At 41.7% G+C, this 21,185-nt stretch overlaps 1 protein-coding gene across 1 annotated transcript in view; it reads right to left on the reverse strand.

Moving 5' to 3' along the window:
• Nucleotides 1-4,884: 4,884 nt before the first annotated feature.
• Nucleotides 4,885-21,185, reverse strand: part of TRIM71 (tripartite motif containing 71) — a 57,498-nt gene continuing 41,197 nt past the window's right edge. The window contains exons 2-4 of the mRNA XM_075706295.1: nt 20,168-20,335; nt 9,143-9,277; nt 4,885-6,336 (exon numbers count right to left, since the gene is read on the reverse strand). Of these exons, the coding sequence (XP_075562410.1) occupies nt 4,885-6,336; nt 9,143-9,277; nt 20,168-20,335 (1,755 nt within the window). The remainder of the gene's footprint in view (nt 6,337-9,142; nt 9,278-20,167; nt 20,336-21,185) is intronic.

A 21,185-nucleotide genomic window follows, 5' to 3' on the forward strand; every position in this document is an offset into this window, starting at 1 on the left:
CTTTTTTTTTTTTCAATATAGTAATCTGAAAATGTGCTTCTGCAACTTTACTCCACAGGTAAAACAAGGGGCATGTTGCATGTCACTTAAGTTGCATAAAACCCCAACATACTGGTTTTAAACTGCCTCTCCTGCGAATGTCTAAACCTAAACTGCCCTCCAGGAATAGGAACTTGGTTGCTTTGTCATGGTGGAAAAAATCCCATTGAGTCAAGAAAGCTACTAATACAATCACCAAGTCAAAAAAAAAATCAGGATCTTATTCCCTTCAAGCTTTCGGTATAGCATTGTGTTTACATCAATCATAACATTAGTCTTTCCAAACAGGACATATTTGTAGGCATGCATAAGTTTTTCTCTTGTAGAGAGAAGACCTAAAGGTCTTACGGACATAAGAACACTGCAAATGAACATGAAGTATGTCATGTCAGCTAGTAGTGTCATAATACTGAAAAAAGTTTACAATGCCATACTTCGTAGTGAAAACAGAAAAAACTCAAAAGTGTTTCGGGTATCTCAGTCCAGTTTGCCTGAACATTTGGTTTTATTTACAGATTTTTCTAGCAAGGACAGCTTAATATTTCCATGGGCAGGCAGCAAAACCAAAAGCTAACAAAAGCAAGCAGTCACCACATTGTACACACTTACTATCTCTGTTTCAATTAGAATGCTTGTCCAACAGGCAGGATGAATCCTTCCCCCAGGCAGATTCTCAATTATTTCTCAAACCTGTCTGATGCTAAATTGAGGTAGATGATTTACTTCTGCAAAATGAGGTAGAACTTCAAGAAGATAGTGGCATCTCTAGTTGTGCATTTTGTACCACAGCAAACTGGGTTTCAAACTCCCGAGGACTCAAAGACCAAAGGTACAATATTTGTCTAACGCAAGTACCAGTGTTCATTTTTTATACAGCTCCAAACTGTTTGTCTAAATATCTCTACTTTTAAATACCCTATTACCTTTTGGCACCATTTGGCTTACACTCCTTTAAAAAAATAAACAAAACACTTTGGCACAATTTTTTTTTTTTTTTTTTAAAAACCAGAACTGAACAAAGAAATCTTATGATCAAAGTTATGGCAAGATAAGCCTGCTCTCTTCAGAAAGTAATTTTGGTTTAACTGTAACATAACAGACTGGGCCCATTTTCTTGCAATTCCAAGGGAATGCCACATCCAAGTGCCTTGTTCTTTCTCTCAACTTGGTTATGTCTGGCCCCAATATGCACTAGTTTTCAGGTGTTGTCATCCTTCCCTTGCTTTCTTTACAAGTGTAAGGTTTATGGGCTTCCTTAAATAAGTTATATGTAAAAGGTACTAAATAAAAAGGAGTGAATTATCTGAAGGACCTGCATTATCAAGTACTGAGTCTGCTTCAGTTTGCTACTGAAGTTCCTGCTTAAATAGTTCTGAGAAAGGACAAGATTGCTTCATAGGCTGAACCCAAACCAGCCATACTGACTGCCGATAATATTTGTCAAGCAAAAAGTTTACTGAGAGCCACTGGTGTAACCTGGCATAGCAAAATTCCTTTGGGAGTTCTAGTAGACAGGTCTGTCACCCACATCTGTTGTTCCCCAATGTCAGAGCTAAGAGAAAGAGGCACAAGCTCACCTCACCCTTCTCCAGGCTGTTTCTACTAGTTCAGAAGATCACTCTGAATGCTTGTTCAGTTTGCAATCCACCTTCAAAGCCCTGCTTTTTCTCTCTGCACGGTGTGTATTATGATACTGGGGCATTAACCTGAGAATATGCATAGCCTGAGAACATGCATGGAAAAAAGAGAGGAAGGTTTGAATCTCATTTAAGTATTACTTTTCAAAAGCCCCTATGGGGCATCTGATGTTGGCCTTGTATATTATCACGACTTATTTTCATTGCATATAAAACACTCCATTTTATAAGCTACACTACCACTTTTCAATGAGACCAAGTGTGCTTAGCACTATCTATGACAAAGATAAGGAATTATTTTGGGTAGCTAAACAGTAGTGTTTTTAAAACGAAAAAGCTCCCCAACAGGTGAGGTCAAACATTTGAGGTCTGGTTTGTAAGCAAATCCCACTGAATTAGACAGCATGAAAGAGTTAAAGTCGTTCCTCTTCCTGACAGAGCTGGACTGGGGGTTTGTGCAACGGCTCCATACAAAATAGCAAAGGGCAACTTCAGTGTCTGTCACCTTCTACAGGGCGCAGGCTGGAGAGGGGCAAAAAGGTTTCTGCAGTTCAACACAATCCTGAATGCACACTTAACTTTTTTTTTAATGCCTGGAAAACAACTCCCTTCTAGTCCTAGAGAAGGGCTAGGAAGAAAACCCAACAAGCATTAAAGCACAAGAGCATTTCTAGCATACTCCAACACCATCAGCCACTCTGGTCAAGATATTAAGAGACCTGGCATTTTTAAGACATGGTAGGATAAATGCAAGGACACTGCAAACTAAACATTAAAGCTTTTTAAACCAGTTTTCTTTGGTATCTAGATCTTGCAGGCTATTAGTTTTCACAGCCCAAGTTGCAAATAATTCCTGGACTGAATAACACAAGACACATGGACATCTGTTGCAACTGTAAGGCCACCCCCAAGAAGGGAGGCATGTATGCAAGCAGAACTTGAAAAAGTTGAAGGTAAACTATCTTTCTCTCATACCCATATTTTGAGTGGCCACACAAATTTAATGACAGACATCTGTATAAAAGATTATCCTTTAAAGACTATTTTTAAACCATGCTATCCTAAGATTAAGCCTAACTGAAACACACTGCTTTGAAGAGTTTGCTTCCTTGAGGCTTTGGCTGAAAGGCAGCACAGTTATTTAATCTTATTTAATGTAGGTGTTTTTCCTCACCCTTCTTTCAAAAGCGGTTTTGCCATCTCATGAACCTGTCTGTCTCTTTCTAGTCCTTTAGTTTAAGCCTCCTCTAAGTGGCAGCCATCTGTCTGCACACATCATCAGGATTTCTACAAAACCCAGAAAGTTAATGCTCCTTGGAGGGGAAAAGCAGCAAGAAGGAAAGTGCACCTTGTGATTTCTCACAAACTTGTAGAGAGCCTCTCAATCTCAGGTCACTTTTGTGCATGGTGGCTGACAGGGAGATGAACCCTTTCCTTGGAGGATGGTTAAGGCTCTTCAGACTTTTTGGTAATAACCACGTTTATGTTTCAGGGATCTTCTCTTGCAAACAGTAAGGTAAATCCCATGGCATTTCCAAGCCCAAGAATATGATATCTGAATTTTTCCATCACAGAGACAGAAAAGCCCTCTGCTCCCTACTTTAACCATTCTTCTTTGCCACCAAAGGCCTTATCCAAAGGGTGAAGCAACAGCTCTGTAGAGACCATATCTGCATTAACAGCTAAACTGGAATGCAAGAAAAGAATAAAATGAAATGCTTCCAGGGAATCAAAGTCACATTTTGCTAGAGAGATCTCTTTTCTCCCCAAAAGCTTCCACTTCTCAGAAAAGCTTTTTTTTTTTTTAATCCCCAAAAGGGCTAACTTCCCCCTGCCTCCAAGCTTTTAAGGATCATATAAATTTATTTTACACAGAATTCTTTGGTACTGCCATGGAAAAAAGCAGCAAAGTTTCATCTTGATGCAGCTTGCCTTACACTGGTATTTGTAACCTTTCACTTGGATCTGTAGCAGGAGATAGAGCCACAGGCCCACCCCACCCTAAAAACTACGGTAAACCTTCCCAAATTTTTCAGTCCAGCTCTTTAGGGAAGCCAGAAGATGAAAAAAAAATTTTGTCACCGATAGGGTTATTGCAATCCTCTTTAAACACAAAAGACTGTCGACTTCTCCAAAACGCACCCTGAATCTCCAAAGCTGTGCTTATTTCTTAGTTTTGGAAAAAGGTACCACTTCTGTTCTAACAAAGCCATCAAACGCTATTCCCTTAAAGTCTCCCTCTATGGGGAGGGGCAAAAAAAAAAAAAGCAGTAATTTCACAAGAAAGTAAATCAAAAGGGTTTGATTTTCCCTGTTTCAATGCTCCTTGTAACCTCTTCTGTTTTCCAGATTAGGTACACTGATAAAAAAAACAGTAACTTTTTTAAAACTAATTTAGCTTTCAGGTGAAAGGTAAAAAGAAATACTCAATGACAGGATACATTAAAGGAAGTCTTGCTTTTTATCTAAGCTTTACAACAACCGCACTAAGCCACTAAAATGAACAATTTGGTTTAAACTTAAAGAATTTTTGTGCATTTTCATCAGCTTCAATTTGTGCTGTTGGATTACTGTGTTTCAGAAAAAATACACAGAAATGCCAAAAAGATGCAAACTTGCTCTTCCCGGCAAGTGAATCCCACTCACTTTCGCAAAACGTTCAAAGTCGTCTGGGAACAAGACACTGTGCTCACCAGTAAATCAAACACATTGAGGTATAAAAAGGAGAACAGGAAAAAGTTCTCTGCTGCAGCAGCAATTCAAAAAACAAAAGTCCCCCCTCCCATGTCCCCACCCACAGAACTGCAGTATGGTCAAGAACACAAATTCTCTACAAACACCTACTACCATTTTCTCCATTAAAAAAGTTATAGAGCCTTTTTTTGGCTTAGTCTACAGAACTCACCACACAAACCACCTAATGTGCACAGCAACACTTGTTTGTGCATGAAACCCCATCGGGGGGAAGAGGTAAAACGTTCTGAACTGTGAGTGTGTGGGGACAGGGAAGGGGCGAGAAACCGGGGAGGGAAGGGAGGACAATGAGGTAGATAGAATTTAACTTTACAGGCTCACTCCCTGCAGAAAAGATAAGTACATTCATCTGTAAAAAAATTAAAGATGAGGTAGGTTTGAATTAACGTTGTATTTTTTCATTTTCTCTTAGAAGAATTTCCCTGAGACAGTTTCTTCCTAATTCAAACACAGATTAGAAGACGAGAATTCGATTGTTTCCAAAGTCGACCACAACAATCATGCCATCAGGGGTGACGGCTATACCTGAAGGACGGTCCATCTGACCAAAGCCGCTTCCCTGAGTGCCAAACTTGCATAAAAAGCTACCATTTGACTCGAATATCTGCACCCGGTGGTTCCTGGAATCGGCCACAATGATGCGCCCCTCTTGATCCACCGCCACTCCCTGCGGGCGCAGGAACTGGCCGTTCCCGGTGCCCTCAGAGCCCAGAAAGCGTGCTGACTGGCAATCTGGATGGATGACCAGTAGGCGATGGTTGTTGAAGTCTGTCACTACCAAGTGGCCCTCGTGATTGAAAGTCACACCTCTGGGGGAATCAAAGTGCTTCCAGAGTGCCCCTTCGAAGCCATACTTGTTAAGAAACACACCATCGGGCCCAAACAGCTGAACACGATGGTTCCTTGTGTCAGAGACCAGGATCTTGCCCTCTGCGTTGACAGCCACATCCCATGGGTAATTGAATTGCCCGTTCTTTGTTCCTTTCTCCCCAAACTTCAGAATGAACTGCCCCTCAAATGTGAAGATCTGGATGCGATGATTGTCCTTGTCAGCCACAACGATCCTACGCGAGATGTCACAGGCCACGCCGGCAGGACGATCAAACTGGCCCGGCCGGGAGCCCAGCGTGCCAAACTTGTGATGGAAGGTGCCGCACGGTTTGAACACCTGGATGCGGTTATTACTGCGGTCAGCAACAATGATGTAGCCTTCTTTGTCAACACTAACCCCCCAGGGGCGGCAGAGCTTGCCGTCGCTGTCTCCCTCGCTGCCAAAGGAGAGCCCAGGCAGCCCAATGCCTATGTAGCTGCGCCCAGATTTCACCACAACTTTGAAGGGGCTGTTTTCAATGTGTTGGTTGCACATCATCACGGATACCAGGTGCTCTCCCTCTAGCTGTGGACGGTAGCTGACCAGGTAGGTCCCATTCTGCTGATCACTGACGTCTGCCCCGAAAAGGTTTCCATCCGGGCCCATCACCACTGCAGAGATCATGTCACCGCCTGAAAGGCGAGGCTCACCATCGTGGTCATAGCCTATCACTGTGAAAGAGGCCACTTTGCCCTGCAGTGCACGCTTGAGGCCTTCCCCGGTGGCTTTGGTCAGAGGAGCAAAAGCACCACTGCTGACAAAGCCCATTGATTTAATGGCCATATACAATGCCTGGTCTGGGGGAGTGAACATGATCCTGTCATCTTCCTGTGGCTGGAGAAGGCCTCTCACATTCTTCAGCTCCTGCACCTGAGCCAGCATGCGGTCCCGAGCCAGAAGAATATCCATGGTACGACCCTCCTCCAGGACCTGCTGAACAGCACTAATGGTGTTGTCCAGCTTATTTAGGTTCTGACGTAACTTTTCGACTTGCAAGTAGAGTGACTTAGCCTTGACTTGACGAATCTTTTCCACCTTGGAGGGGACGGGGAGGGGGGAGAGAAAAGCACACTTACATCAGGAAAGACAACCCATAACACAAACATTTCCCAGTGTCACTCTTCCACATAAAAACTGGTTGTGCAGTTGTTGCAGCATGTTGACACAGAACTGCAGAACAAGCCTCTAAAAGCCATGAAGTAGAGAAGCAGAAATGAGGAAAAGTAATTATTTATTCAAATTCAGGATTATTATTCTCTCCTATCCTCCAGCCAAAATCATACATGCTTACTCTGCAGATCTGCTGCATCAGAGTGCCATTTGAAAGGAAGAGTCACTTGCTTACCAATAATGATTTGCATCCTCAAATGTTACTCTGTTTTCTAGTCACAAGGTACTTGGCAGATCATCCGAAGGTACGCCTTATTTAGACTCCAGGGAGGACAGACGTTACTGCAGGCTCTCAAGAAAGAGCAGAGGCTGAGGCTTTTCTAACCAGAACTGAGACCAATTTCAGAAGCTAAGCTGTTATCACACAAAGCTGAGGCTAGGAGTCAGCGTCAGCTAATGCACATGGGCTCTTGCCATTCTCCTGCCTGCCAGAACTGTTTTCATGTGACTGGATAATACCAGACATCTATCCCCAGGGATTTTTAGGATCCAATTATTTTAATATTTTCTTGCAAATACTGGCAGTCATGCTGAGCTACTGCTTTACAACTGGATGCTTTATAATGTCACTTCAAATGACACAGAAGGTTGCTGCCAGTCCCTGCTTGGGGGACTGAAGCTCAAGCAAAAATGGTTTGTTTGTAACTACTTTATATAAGCCTGTGTTTATCTTTACTTGTGAAAGATCACTTTAGACCATCTGCCAAAGACACCTGTCTTAATGAAACATGAAATTGCTTTATTGTTGCAAAAATACATTTCCTTATGTCTTGATACCTGCTTGGCTGCAGAACAATACCAGCAATGTATTTTAATGAGGGACAATTCACTGTCTGAAGACTCCTTGGTTATACACCGACTAGATAACAGATGTACAGATATGCTATATTTCATCTAAAGTTAAGGCATGCAGCTTTTACCAGACTGTTAAAAAAGTCATAGATGCTTCCTCCAATAACTTTACAAAAGAGATTACTAATCTGAGATCCCTGCTTAATCCTTGGCCTCAGGTTTGGTACCCAAAATTATTCACTAACACACTTCACATGAGGGCTTAATACACTCAGCTTTTTTTGCTAGAATGATTTACCACCACCACCAAGTTTCCTTCTTAAAGTAATGCTTTATAACCTGAAGAGAACTTGCTCTCAGTGCAGACATTCCAATAAAGTGCATTTATGCAGCCTCTTGGGATACAAATGTCTTAGGGGCAGCTCTTACTTCTCCTGTACTAGGAATACCTCAAAAAAGAAGGCTGCCAAGCTTCTTCGGGAAGGCTAACAGTGGAAAGCGAACTCATCTCCCTCAATCCAAATACCTCAGGAAAAGCAGCATTAGAAGTACAGTAACTATATGAAGTGCATTTTTAATCTTGCCACTGACACCTATAAAAGAACTACAGAAACCCCAAACTTCTCTTTTAGGGGAATAGTCTTACTGTAGCTAGAGTCATTCCATACAACAAACTCTTACCAGAGCGGTCATTTTGCTGGCAACAAGTATTAAATCAGAAAATTACTGTTCCAATCAGTGTTGATGGAGAAGAAGCAGGGGAGAAGTACTTTAGCAGTCTGACACTACTTCTTGGCAGCATGTGCATTGCCAGCCACATGTATGTGCCATCCTGCCTGGCTCAGCTAGTATAGGCAGCAGCCACACAGCACCTGGCTTCCTGCCACACTGTCTGGTGTGACTGCATATTATAGGACCATTCTCAATTTACTCCTAATCTCTTCCCATCTTGACCACACATTTTGCTCCCCTATACCAATACTAGCAATCATGTGGTCATAGGACAAGTCAGTTTGACTCACTGATCTAAAAAGACCTAATCCAACAGCAGAGAGTGGGTTTCTGCTCAATTCCACAAGTAGGACCCAAAGGGCCAATCCAAACTAATTTGTGCTAAACAAGCAGAGGAGAGCCATGACCACTAAATTACCTTTCCAGAATAAGAAACTTTGCTGTTACTTCCTTTCCTCCTCTCAAAATACCACACATGCATCGTGGCTGAAGTGAGTGCGGGAGTTTGGGATTGTGCAGATACTCTTGCTGGAGAGTATTCTTTTCTTCTACTAGTAAAAAAAAAAGATCAGAGGGACACTACCTTGATTGAGGGTAAAATAAGTTTTTAGGTGTGGGGACAATGAAAGTTAGTCTTGCAGAATTTCTACTAGTCTTTCTAAAAAAGGGCACTGCACATACAGCTTTGCTCCTTTCCTTATGAGAAGTGGCTCATGTAAGGAAACCCATATACTAGATACCTACTACAGCAACGTATTAAAGAGGTTTTAAAGACATTCTTTAAACAAGGTGTTTAAAGGTGATCTCTCTTTTCCTGTCAATACCAAGATGTGAGGCACAGCTGCTGACCCAGCAGGGGGAGTGCCCACCCTATTTGTGGGGCTGAGCTTGTGCAAGGATACCACAGTCCCTACAAAAACCCAACCAGTTTCGCAGATTAAGAGATACCTTCAGCAGAAAACCAAATCTGGGCCAAAATCCAGCATCCTGCTACCTACAGAAAAGTGAGTTCACAGTACACTGTAGTGTTTCAATTCAGTGTTCCTTGGGAGGGTATCAGAATCTGGCCATGTACTAGTTAAAAAGCATGTTTTCTGTTTGGAAAGGCACTTGTCAGCAGTTCAAACCACAAATTTAAGGTGCATACCTTCCAAAGCAGCTCACACTCCCGCTCTTCCAAGGCCTTCTTATGTCTAGTAGTCACTGCTTTGACTTCAGACTGTACCACCTTCGCTTTCATCTCAACCTGCTCTGCCACAGCCTGGGCCTGTTCAATACTCAGCTGGAGAGAAAAAGAGACAAAATGCACTTAGGGTTCAACCAAACCAATTAGAAATGCATCAGAGAATTGCTGCTTACATTTCACTATGCCTTCGTGTGAAGGCATAAAGTGCCAACTCTTGGTTTTTCACCAGGCCTTTGCCCATTTCATACATCAGAGACTGAAAACTGACATAATTTTTTAAAATACATCTATTACATGGAGTTTATGCCTTCATTGTACCAAGCACCAACACCACAGGACTAAATTCCCTGTGCAATTCCGGCAAGCAGCTAGAGTGAACTCAAACAAGAGACTCACACCGAAAGTCATGCTCGTGTTTTCCGACATATAGAGAACCCAGTTTGTCTTGTCCCTCAAAATGGTTCAGACTGTTATGGTGTGATGGTTCTGCCTCTCATAAGAAATGACACTAGGGAACAGGCTGTTTTATCTGTGCATCTGAGCTGCACAGAAATACCCCTAACAGAATGTGAAGTTAATTAATTTTAAAAGAAAGAACAAAGATTAGATGGTTATTATTAGAAAACATTCATATAGTTATTCACACCTTGGAGAGACACCAAATTCTTTCCCATATAACCTTGTAATACTAGTATTTTAAAAACATTCTGGAGTAGTATTCTGCAAATACACAGAATGCATCTGGAAGGAACATGTCTTTTTTTCCCCTCAAAGAAAGAACTGTTTTCTTGAAAAGAAGTCCTTCCCAAACTGCTCCCAGTTTCACAAAATATTACAGAAAAGGGTATAAAACCAAACAAGATAGAGAGCAGGCAAATCTGAAGGATCACAGTTCCCAATGGAAAAGGTTCAATAACATCTGTTAACTGAATCTTTTCAACACGTTTGTCATACAGTGAACCAGCATTAACATGCAGATGAGGTTGTGAGCCTCTAAGAGGTTAAAAAGATACTAGTTTATTAGCTACAAAATTCTAGAACAAAATGATGGTATGTGAAGGTATTTAGCCTAGAAAAGAGAAAGCTCAGGGGGGTATCTTACCAATGTATACAAATACCTGAAGGGAGGGTGCTAAGAGGACAGAGCCAGGCTTTTTCCAGGGGTGCCCAGAGGCAACAGGCATAAACTGAAACACAGGAGGTTCCCCCTGAACATCAGGAAACACTTTTTTTCACTGTGAGGGTGGCCGAGCACTGGCACAGGTTGCCCAGAGAGGTTATGGAGGTTCCATCTTTGGAGATATTCAAAAGCCATCTGGACATGGTCCTGGGCAACTGGCTCTAGGTGGCCCTGCTTGAGGAGGGGGGTTGCACAAGATGACCTCCAGAGGTCCCTTGCAACTTCAACCATCCTGTGATTCTGTGACTGTACCACCACACGTTTACTTTTTTCTCTTTTCATATGCTTGGCACACCACAGTATTTTATTACTCGAATTTTAATATTAAGCAACATACGTAAGACATCTAAACCCCTACCAACATACTACATGTGACTGTAGCAGCTCAACAAGTTGTTGACAGCTGAGAATGTAACTCAAACTCACCTTTGTTTTCCATGGTACATACCAAAAGCCATGGAAATAGCCATGGGTATTTGTATTTAAATACAACATTTTAGATAGACTTTACAACACCTTCCCCTCACTCTGGTCTTAGTAACTGGTCCGTTTCAGAACTTGAGCTGTTTCAGACTAGGTAGCCAGGGAACGCTCTGGCAGAAAACATCTTTAATCTTGAGAAATGCATGCTTGATAAAATGGGCAAAAATGTTATTTAAAGACTTTATTGTACATTCAGGGCCTTATGGAAAATATCCTTGGTTTAATTGTCTATATGAGTATGTACCAATCTAAGAACCACCTGATGCAACAATCTATGAACTACGCAATGCGATCCAGCTTTGTCTAGAAAGTCAGACAGGGCTTTTTGTTATCTTTCTTCACAGATTTAGTTCTTAGCATTTTCAAAGTCTGGTCTGGCAAGTTCAACAGCACCTATGCCAACAACAGGAATGCTAAAACATAAAAACAGAAGTGTACTGTTACTTGGACATTTTCATCCCGGGTAGTTATTTTAAGACAACTAGTTTGAATTAGATGTATTCTTCCAGGTCACGTAGGAGTAGAGAACTAAAAGGAAAAGGAAAACTAACTTGGCCAAGTGATTAATCTCTGGAGACATGAAGACAACCCTGAGTAGGTAAGACAAGGCAATGTTTCTGATCTTTATTCCCAAGTAGTCTCTTGCAAACTGGCAGAGTAGAATAGGAGTGCTACTTGACAGCCCCCCTGCAACACAGAGCATGCCTTTCAGCTGTTCCTCTTTCACGCAACTCCCAGGTCAGAGTCACCTTCCCTACATTTTTAACAGGGAATGTCCTCAAACTCATGGACAGCCTAAATATCCCCATCCCACTGGAGGCAGTCCTGACCTGACTTCACACAAAGCTTCTGTGTGACAAGTTTGACACAACACTTCAAGTTGACAGAAAGTGAAAAACTCATGACAATCAGCAAAGCAGACATGAAGTTACAACTGGCTACAGATTACGGCTTCATGAAAGCCAGTAAGTCTCAGTCCTAGCTGTCAGAGTCCACATGTAAGAATACTGTGCCTCTATCATCTCTACTTTGCCTTTCAAATACAGAACCAGCTTCTACTGTAGGGAAAAGGTATGTATTTCTTCCAAAACAGACCTGAATTCTTGAAAACCTATTTCTCTTTGCAAGAGGTGTGTATCTCCTTGAGGAGCATTAGGGAAGCTATGCTATCCACTTATATTCCAATTCTAGCAAGCATGTCTGTGAAAGCAGGAAAGTCTTGGTTTACTTGCTTGAGCTTTTTGTACAGCAGTACCCATTAGGACAGTGATCTGTGTTTCCTCATATCGTACAGCTAAGAGCAATCTCAACTTCCCTCACAATTCTTCACCAAAACCAGAGTCCACCATTCAAGAACTCCAACATAGCAGGAGAGGTATTAATTCCCTGCAGATGCTGTGATCTTTTATCCGTAGGAACCAGTTATGGTAGGGCAAGTAACTGTACTCAATAGCACAAGGTTGTCTACCAACAACTCATGTCATCATCTAGATTTATTTTTACTTGCCTGAGTCTGAACAGCTCACATTAGTGAAGGATGCCCAAAACACTAAGGCTCTAATACTGTCCAGGATATTAGCAGTTTTGGTCAAATTCACATGATCCTGCACTCTGCCAAAGCAGGCTAGAACAGCCTAGGAAGGCTGATCAACATCAAGCACACAGCAGCAGGCAGTGGTATGGTGGGGAGGGAACAGCAATAGGCAAGTTATCTATCTGAAGCAAAAGCCAAGAGCTTTAAGTACAACTTTTGGGAGCCTTCTTTACATGGAAATCCCTTGTTCTCTTTGATTACTGTAAGATATCACAGCTCTGCCATGATAACTCTCTCCTGCTGTTCTGCAGGCATTTCCTGTGCAGAACTTGTCTTCAGAGAGGTCAACTTTTTAGGAAACATGTTAAGCAGCAGCATTTCTTGTTCTGGTCAGGCACCACACAATCTTTTTAACAACAAATCCTTTTAAAGAAAAGCAGCTTTTATGATGCACTCTCCTCACAGTATGTCATAATTATTCCAGTGCTAGTGAATGAGATGGTCAGCCAGTTCACATGCTTGGAAAACAGAAGACAAGGCCTGTGTAGAGCAGAGAATCACATTGGGTTACTGAATTTGAGATGGATAACGACTGTTTTGTTTCCTGCTGTTGGCTGATACAGTAAATCGCCTATTTGCGGCTGTACCTATTCACTCGTGACTTCCCAGGGGCCTAAAGATGGCCAATACACTCCCCATTCTATTAGAGATGTCACCAGTGCCTTGTGTTTAAAGAAAAAAACCCACAAAACACCAAAACAAAACAAACAAAAAAAGACTTTGCAATGTGTCTTGTCAACTTTAGGGTTGAAACTGGTACTTCAAATTCCTCAGAGTGAAATTTAAGTAATGACAGTGTTTGTGCAGGTAATATGTTCCAGAGGGCCACAAAAAAAGGAAACCTTGCAAACAGAGCTTCCGGTGGGGCAGACAAGCATGTTTTCATGAAGGAAAGCAATGCAGACATCCATCGCTAGCTATTGCTACCAGCACATTTCAGAATTTCTTACTCTTCTCGATAAACCTACCCAAATAGCAACAAGCAACATTCAAAACACACACTTTAGCACAAGAGGACAATGGCATGCAGTAATGCCTGTACTTTCAGACTTGAAACATTAAATGTGCAGGTCTCAAGTTTTTATTCTCTGGACATTTTGTACAAACCAAAAAGGCTACTTGTTATCACCTCAAGGTAACTATTCCTAAAATTCATACAGCATCTTCCATCTTACTAGACCTAGCTCTGCACAAACACACCTTTACATAAAGTGTCACTGGCACCCAGTGCCTACATACAACATGTTAAACCAAACACTCCTTTCCAGGATAAGACATCAGACCAGGGCATGCCTGGCCAGTTCCTACATGCTCCAGCCAGTTTTGAGTAAAAGGCAAAGAGCAAAGTCATGCTGGACCCCAGGCGTCCTTTGCGAGCCCCCTTTAGGTGGGCACTTCTGTGAGCTCCCCTTTAGCTACATTTAACCACCTGGGGGGAAAAAAAAACCCACCACCAAAACAAAACACCTAGTGATGAGCTTGCTACAGTGGCTCTGACATGGCAACTGATGCTACAAACACAAAGCTATGAAGAAACCAACTGCAAGAGCCAGAAGTAGCAAAGTAATATCATAGAACTTGGCTGCACTTCCGGATATCTGGGTTAACTACAGAGGGGCCCAAATCAGGATTTGCCATTTTGTAGACTGGCACTTCTCAGCCACTTTTTACAAGTCCTGTCTTCTAGTGGACATTAAGAACTGGAGCCTCAAGTTAACAAAAAGCTTTCCCCAATTTAATCTTTACTTAAATATTCCTATGGAATATTTAAATGTAACGTTCTAGAAATAGCACTACTCCAAGTTTTCACTAGTGTTGCTTTTTTAAATGAAAGATTATGATCAGAAGCATACAACATTCCAGGAGAAAGAAAAACCATTACAAAGCATGTGCTCTGATGGGCTACAAACAAGAAATGCAGAGCTACTGTAAAGGTGCTGATTGCTTCACTGCATGGTTTCCACAGTCCAATACCCCAATTAAAATCAGTATGTCCAGAGTTATGTCCACACAGCTATTTGAAGAGGCTAACTTATGTCTCAAAACCAGCAGAGACTGTTAATCCAGATGCTAAACCATGTTAGATTATATAATTTCTGTTCAGAAAATTATCCATTTGAACAAACTGCAGCACAACACACCACATGAAAAGGTGCATAAAGGCTGCTTATAGTAACTGTATTGCAACCCATCAACACTAGCTTGCCTGAGCATTTTTGAAAAGGTCCTTAGGATTTTTAATTCTATCCATCCAAAGATAGGAGGGACATATAATTTTTCAGGCATTAATTCCAATATTTAAGTTTGCTGGTCTAAGTTTTCCAATGAAGGTGCAAACCTCTGGATAGAAAATTCAAACTTGAAAGCAAGCTTTGTTTTCTTCAGAGGAATCCTTCAGTGTTTCAGGGGTGAATGGACCACAGGTAATGACTAAAGAACCTTAAATACACACCTCCCTACCTCAATATGGAGGATTTACACTTAAACACTAAAGGATTTTAAGATGAAGTTAATCCTACTGGTGGGGTGGGAGAGGAGAAGCTTTGAGATGCATATTTTCTGGCAAACCCTCTCTAGCTTTTAAAAGCACATTAAATACAAAAAACTCAAGGAAATCTTTCCTTATATCTCAAGTTAGCCCTCTTCCACCAAATGCTAAAGGTGTTCCATCCATAGGTTTTTTTTTCAGTTGCTTATGGTAACAAAAAGATACAGCAGGCTTGTTTCAAAGAACTTTTCCAGTTACTTATCACTGTTTCAGAGCAGGCTAAAACAACCAGGACATAACAGCCAGCTTTCTCCAGCATCAAGAACTGGATATAAACTCCCTAATGTTCTTATACTAGAAAAATTAATTGGAAGATCCTATACAAACTATAGTTACAGTAAAGATACTGGGATTAATAGGCTTAGCAGTGGCTTTGCTGTAATATTAGTGCAGCTATAGCACAAATCACAGTAGTTGGGCCAATTTAAAGGTTTCAGCCTAAAAAGTGTAAAACACTAAAAAATTCTCACTTAAAGAAAAATTCTCACATAAAGAGAATTTTAAAAGAAACTTTGATGGAGGGAGGGCTAGAGGCCAGGTTAACTCATGTCAGAAACCGACAATCACTTTGGTTTGTACTGCAAGAACAGACTTTTTGCCTAAAGTTTTAGGCAGAACAGTAGTTTGGACAGTGACGCATGTCAAATCCATCCTTCCCTTTAGCCATCTGTTCATATGTTACACTAAGGAACTCACTAAAACACAACACAAAACAATAACTAGAAGTACACCGAAATTCATCCTCTGTTGATATAAATACTAGATTTAGAAAAGCACAATTGACTCCATTTTGTTTACAAAGCTTCATTTCAGATTCTCAAACCTGCAAGCCTGACTTCAAAGCCACACACAAGGGTGCCGTCATGACGTACCTTGATGTGACAACCCCAGAACAATCCCTTGCAGCACAGCATGCCATCCTTCTCGGGTATTGACCTCCTGGCAGCACAGATCCATATGGCAACCCACAGGGAGGCTTCCACTGAAGGGCAGAGGCTCAAGGCAACAGATCAGCTTCCTCCTCTGGCTGGCCAAGTTTCTTACAGTACCCCCCTCCCCAGAATAAAAGCATTAGTCTACTTCATACCACCTCCTCCACAATTTGGGAGAGGAGAGGCCTTGCCTTAATGGCTGACCTGCCTTACCACCAACTCCTAAGCCTTTCACGCTGGTAGATACAAGAGCCCCTCCACGTTTTGCACATGACTGGTCTCACTGCATTAATTTAAATATGGAAGCCTGCACTGTCAAACATCTCAGCAAAACCAGCTATAGGCTCAGCTAGGAAAGAATTTGTTTGTTTTCCAGTAAAACCACTTTTAAGACAACTGACATGAACAGATCAAATTGTATTTTAACATGTTCACCTGGAAATTGACCCTAAATGGGAATAAGCACTCAAGGCTTTACTATTACGCAAGTGCATTAGATTACACACACACACATACATACATATATACAATTACACATGTATAGTTGTATTTTAAGAACATGACATTTTGAAGAAGCCATCTATCTTTCATCATAACAGATTTACGTTCAGTTTGTGGCCCAGTCCTTGGAAAAAATTCTGCAAGAAGGCAGCTAAGCGTGCACTTCCGTGAGGTAAAACAAGGCAGCAGGTCAAGCTCCCCCATAGAGAAAAACAGCAGTCTTGCCTCCCCCCACCCAATTTAATCCAGTTTCAACTTTGGCTTTCATATCACCCTGTGAATTAATTTAAGTCTCTGAAAAGGCTAGAAAAGCATCCCAGCAAGGAGCATAGCTTTCCAGTGAGACAAGAAAGAGGTCCAACAAGCAACAGAGTTGGGTGTTTCTGCTCCGTTCCCTGGCACCATTGACAGTCCTTGTAGCACTGCAGTGAACCAGCCAGGGGGCTGACCCAGCCAAAAAGTAATCCTACAGAAGAAAGGTTACCCTTTCAGCTGGATCAGCTCACCACTCAGACACACAAGCACAAGTTCTGTGTTAGGGACAGGCGTAGAAATGTGTGATCCAGGCCAGGACCAGTGCAGCACAGGGAAGCAGGGGGAGCTTTCCATTGCTGCAGAACCCCACTGACAAAAAAAACCAAGCCTCTTGCTGCCAGGATTACTATTTCTTACAGAGAACTTCAACTCCTTTGAAAAGTGAGGTTTGGACTTTTCAGGAGTGACAGACTAGATCAGGCTTCAGTGGATCAAGAGGCTGAAATGTATCCCAAGTCACAGCATTTTATTTTTTTTTTTAAAGTCTGAAAAACAATCTTTCCTCCAAAGCCGCAGGAAGAGTTTAAATAAACATTTCTTTCCTAAAAGCCTTCAACTTTGGTTAACCAGATACTCTCCAGCCAGTTGACTCATGGCTTGATTTCCTCTCTCCTGCAACACCCTTCAAATTCCACCTTTTCCCCTTTACTCTCAGCTACCCCTCCTCATTCATCCTCAACATCTCATGTCAGAGCGCTATATCACTTTCAGAGCTTATTAAGAAAGAGTTACTAGTAACAGCAGTATGAATCAGTCCCACTAAGAAGTGTTACTGCCCCATATTACTTTTCAAGCCTCACAGAGCTTCAGTCTATGTTCCTCATATTGCAGTACTGGCATTTAAATCCCTGCTGACCGTTTTCAAATTTTAACAAAAGCACTCAAGCCAATTTCTTTTAATTTAGAGGCCAGTTACTTTAGAGTTTGTTTTGAATTCATGCTGGCATGCTGTCTCCTCCCTAGGATAAATATATAGCTTCACAGCCCTATCATCCCAAGAACAAGGAAAGCTCTGCACCATGAAAACTTTCTTATGCAGCAGGCTTGCCACATCAACCTTTAAGTCAAGCACCCCTGCTTTTAACTGCACCACGTGCTCTTGTAGCTGTTGTTGATGTTGCTTAGGTAGCAGTTGTCTTGAGTTGTACAGTCTTCCCATTCCTGCATATGCACACACAGATTACCACCACCTCAACTTTATCACTGATCTGCTTGCTCACTACACCCTTTTTCTGTACAGCAGTCCAGATTAAAAAGCCCACTAAACTAATAAGACAACTCAGTTCTTGAAAAGCATGCTTCATTTTACAGAATCTTTGCACAGGCTGCCCAGTCAAACACTTCCAAAACCTGGATGGGCTGCAGCTAGACCAGGCAAAATATACAAATTAAGTTCAGTTGAGCTGCTTATTCAAGTTACATGAGCATAGCCAGTACCACCCACCCTTTATCTGTACCATCATAAAGTAGTCAGCTCACCACAGTGGCAGGAGCCTCCAACATAGAAGCAGAAAGAAAATGGAGGAGGAATAAGCAAAGTAAACCCAGTAGGAAGCAAGCAGGCACAAAAGCATTCATGCAATAGCAGTAGAGTGGTACTCAATGATATTCTGCTAGTTTCTACTCTAAGAATCAGTCCCTTCTTAGATGACTTATCTGCACCAGTTAGATGATTAAGAGCCCTGGAGGTCAAAAGCAGTAATTTAATTACTAACAGACAAGCCCTTGTCTAGGACAGCCTGAAGAAATTCAGAACACTGCACCAGTGAGGTTCTTTAAGCTAGTATAATCCCTTTCTTCTTGCTCATTTTGGGGACATGCTAAATGTTTCAGTATGGATACTGTTGAAGAGCCTTATGATTCAATTTAAAACAAATCCTGGAAGGAGCGAAGGTTTGCAGGATTCTGTCTTAAGATGGAGTTTTAAATTAGCCATCCAGCTCCAAAAACTGAACAGCAAACAGAAGAGCAAACACCAAGTTAACATCACAAGCTAAAGGGAGACATAAACAACAGTTTAATACCTAGACCATCATAATACTCATTATTTCATTCCAGAGGTGCAAAAGGAGGGAAAAGTTAGCTGCTCCTGTCCCACTGAACAAGCTTACTTAAAAGAGTTATAGCTATCCGACAGGCTAGAAGTTACGGCTTATTCTCACCAACCAGTGAAGCAGAAAAATTGTCACATCACAGAAAGGAATCCAACTTCAAAACAGCCAGTCCCCAAGACACACAAGCCCTACATCTAGTAACCTGCCCAGAATACACAGGACTTCCATAGTGCTGCAGAAAACTGAGCTAGAAGAGACTGAAGGAGTGGTCACTGCCAACAACAATGGAAGGACAGATTTAACAGATTTTATTTAGTAAGAAAATTTAAGAGAGACCCACTCAAATCCTCATCTACTAGAAACAAGCAATGATGGGTGGACAACAGGTTTGTTTGGGTTTTTAAATTATTGTTTGTACCGTGCATGTGCCAGGAAAGCACACCCAATTCAGAAAGTTTACTTCCTATACATGGCATTTACCAACGTTTACTCAAAAAATCTTACTAGTTAAATCACACAGAAGTGTCCAGTTTCAGAATATCCAGCTCAAATTTGAGGCTAACAAAATGAGAAGATGGCAGCACGGAGCATAGCTTCCCACGATGCCTTCCCCATCCAAAGTCTCTTTATACAGGCAGAACTACTGCTTAATATCATATAACAGTTACTGCCAGATTATTATTCAGCAAAAGTAACTATCTACATAACCCTGCATGTTACTTCCCTATATAAATTTCTCCTGTAGTTTGAAGCACTGTACTACCTTCCTTCCAGTCCTTGCCTGGTATTTGTATTTGCATTATAAAACACAGCTGAAGTAGAATGCAGTAATAGGCAGTTATAGTATGCATCTGTGTGTGCAGAGTAATCCTTGTATGGAGATGGCTCCAGATCCTTCACACAGGCAGGTTAGAAGTTTCACACTAATCCAACAGCTGATTAGTATTTTATATGTCATGGCAACCCTGAAGACATAACCAGAGTCGTAGGTAGTTACAGTGCTAGATACTGTACACAAATGAAAGACAGCTGAAAATAAGTCTCAGTTGTAAAAACAAAGCCAGGCTTCGCACTCCTATACAAGATCAGAACTTTCTTCAAAATGCTTCACGCTCAAGTGCATTTCTACAGAGCTTCATATATATTGTGATTTACATGACAGGATTATGCTGCCAGAATGCAAAATTCATATAACAGCACTTTGTTTTCAGCTCCACAGCCACTTCTGTCAGAGATCCGAGAGAACAGAAGGGGTGAGAAGACTTGACAGCAGAAGCAGAGAGCTTTTTGCCTCGACACATTGCCCTGTAACAGACAAGCTGTGGGGGAAAGAAGGGGCGGGAGGGTGTGGGAATAAAGTACTCAAGTGAGTATCTTACTTGAATAGCCTGTCGTCCTTGCTGAGCATCTGCCAGGAGCTGAATGGTGAGAGTCCTGGAGTCCTGGAGGGCATCTTGGAGGTAGATAAAGCTGTGACCCACATGTCGTCCCATGGTACATTCCCGACATATGGGGACAGAACAGGTATCACAGTAGAAATGCAGTACCTAGAGGGAAAAAAAAAAATCTCCATCACCATCTAATGAAGAATTAAAGAGAAAATAGTGCCAGAATGAAAAAAAAATCCAACAGCTCAACTATAAAGGGGATGGTTAGAGGTAGTAGCAATAGGCAAAGACTTCACAATAGTTTCTCCACAGAGGAAGAGCTATCCCTCCCAGTAAGTTCCAAATCATACTCTCTAACAGTTGGATGGAAGTGTCATTGTTTTCTTTGCAATACAATACTAGGAAGAGTGTCCACATCAGCTCCTCTTAAGAGCGGAAACCATCTGCCAACACTTGCAGATTGGAGATGTCATCTATAGCAAGTTTCAGGTAAAGACTTTTCCTGCATACAAACACCACATTCCCTTAAGTGGGTCATTTAATAATCACTGCACTGAAGAACTGCAGCACCAGCACACCCACCTCCCAGAAGGCGAAAACAAAGTATGCATGCCTGAGAACCATCCTCTGTTTTTGTTTTTTCAAAATATGCAAGTCTCTATGTTCAGAGTAGTGACAATATTAGGCAAGACTCCCTTCTGCCACTTCCAAAAGCAAAGCAAAAAAAACCTTTGCTATGACGTAGTGTTTCCATGCTAGTGATGCTCAGAGATGCTTGAGTTGGAGGAGAACAAGACTGAAACATTAGCATGCCCATCAGAGTATTTGAATGCTAAAGTGAACTGTGGGTAACCACTAAAACCCCATTCTATTCACAAAGCACTTAAAAACCCTATAGTCAAATCACAATGAAAGTCTTACACAAGATGTTAGCCTAGGAAGTTGGATCCATTCATCAGCCATAACTGTTCCCATTCCACCCAGTAGAGGGAAGCAGCACACAGAAATA

This window comes from Pelecanus crispus, chromosome 2, assembly GCF_030463565.1.
Source record: "Pelecanus crispus isolate bPelCri1 chromosome 2, bPelCri1.pri, whole genome shotgun sequence".
Lineage (NCBI taxonomy): Eukaryota > Metazoa > Chordata > Aves > Pelecaniformes > Pelecanidae > Pelecanus > Pelecanus crispus.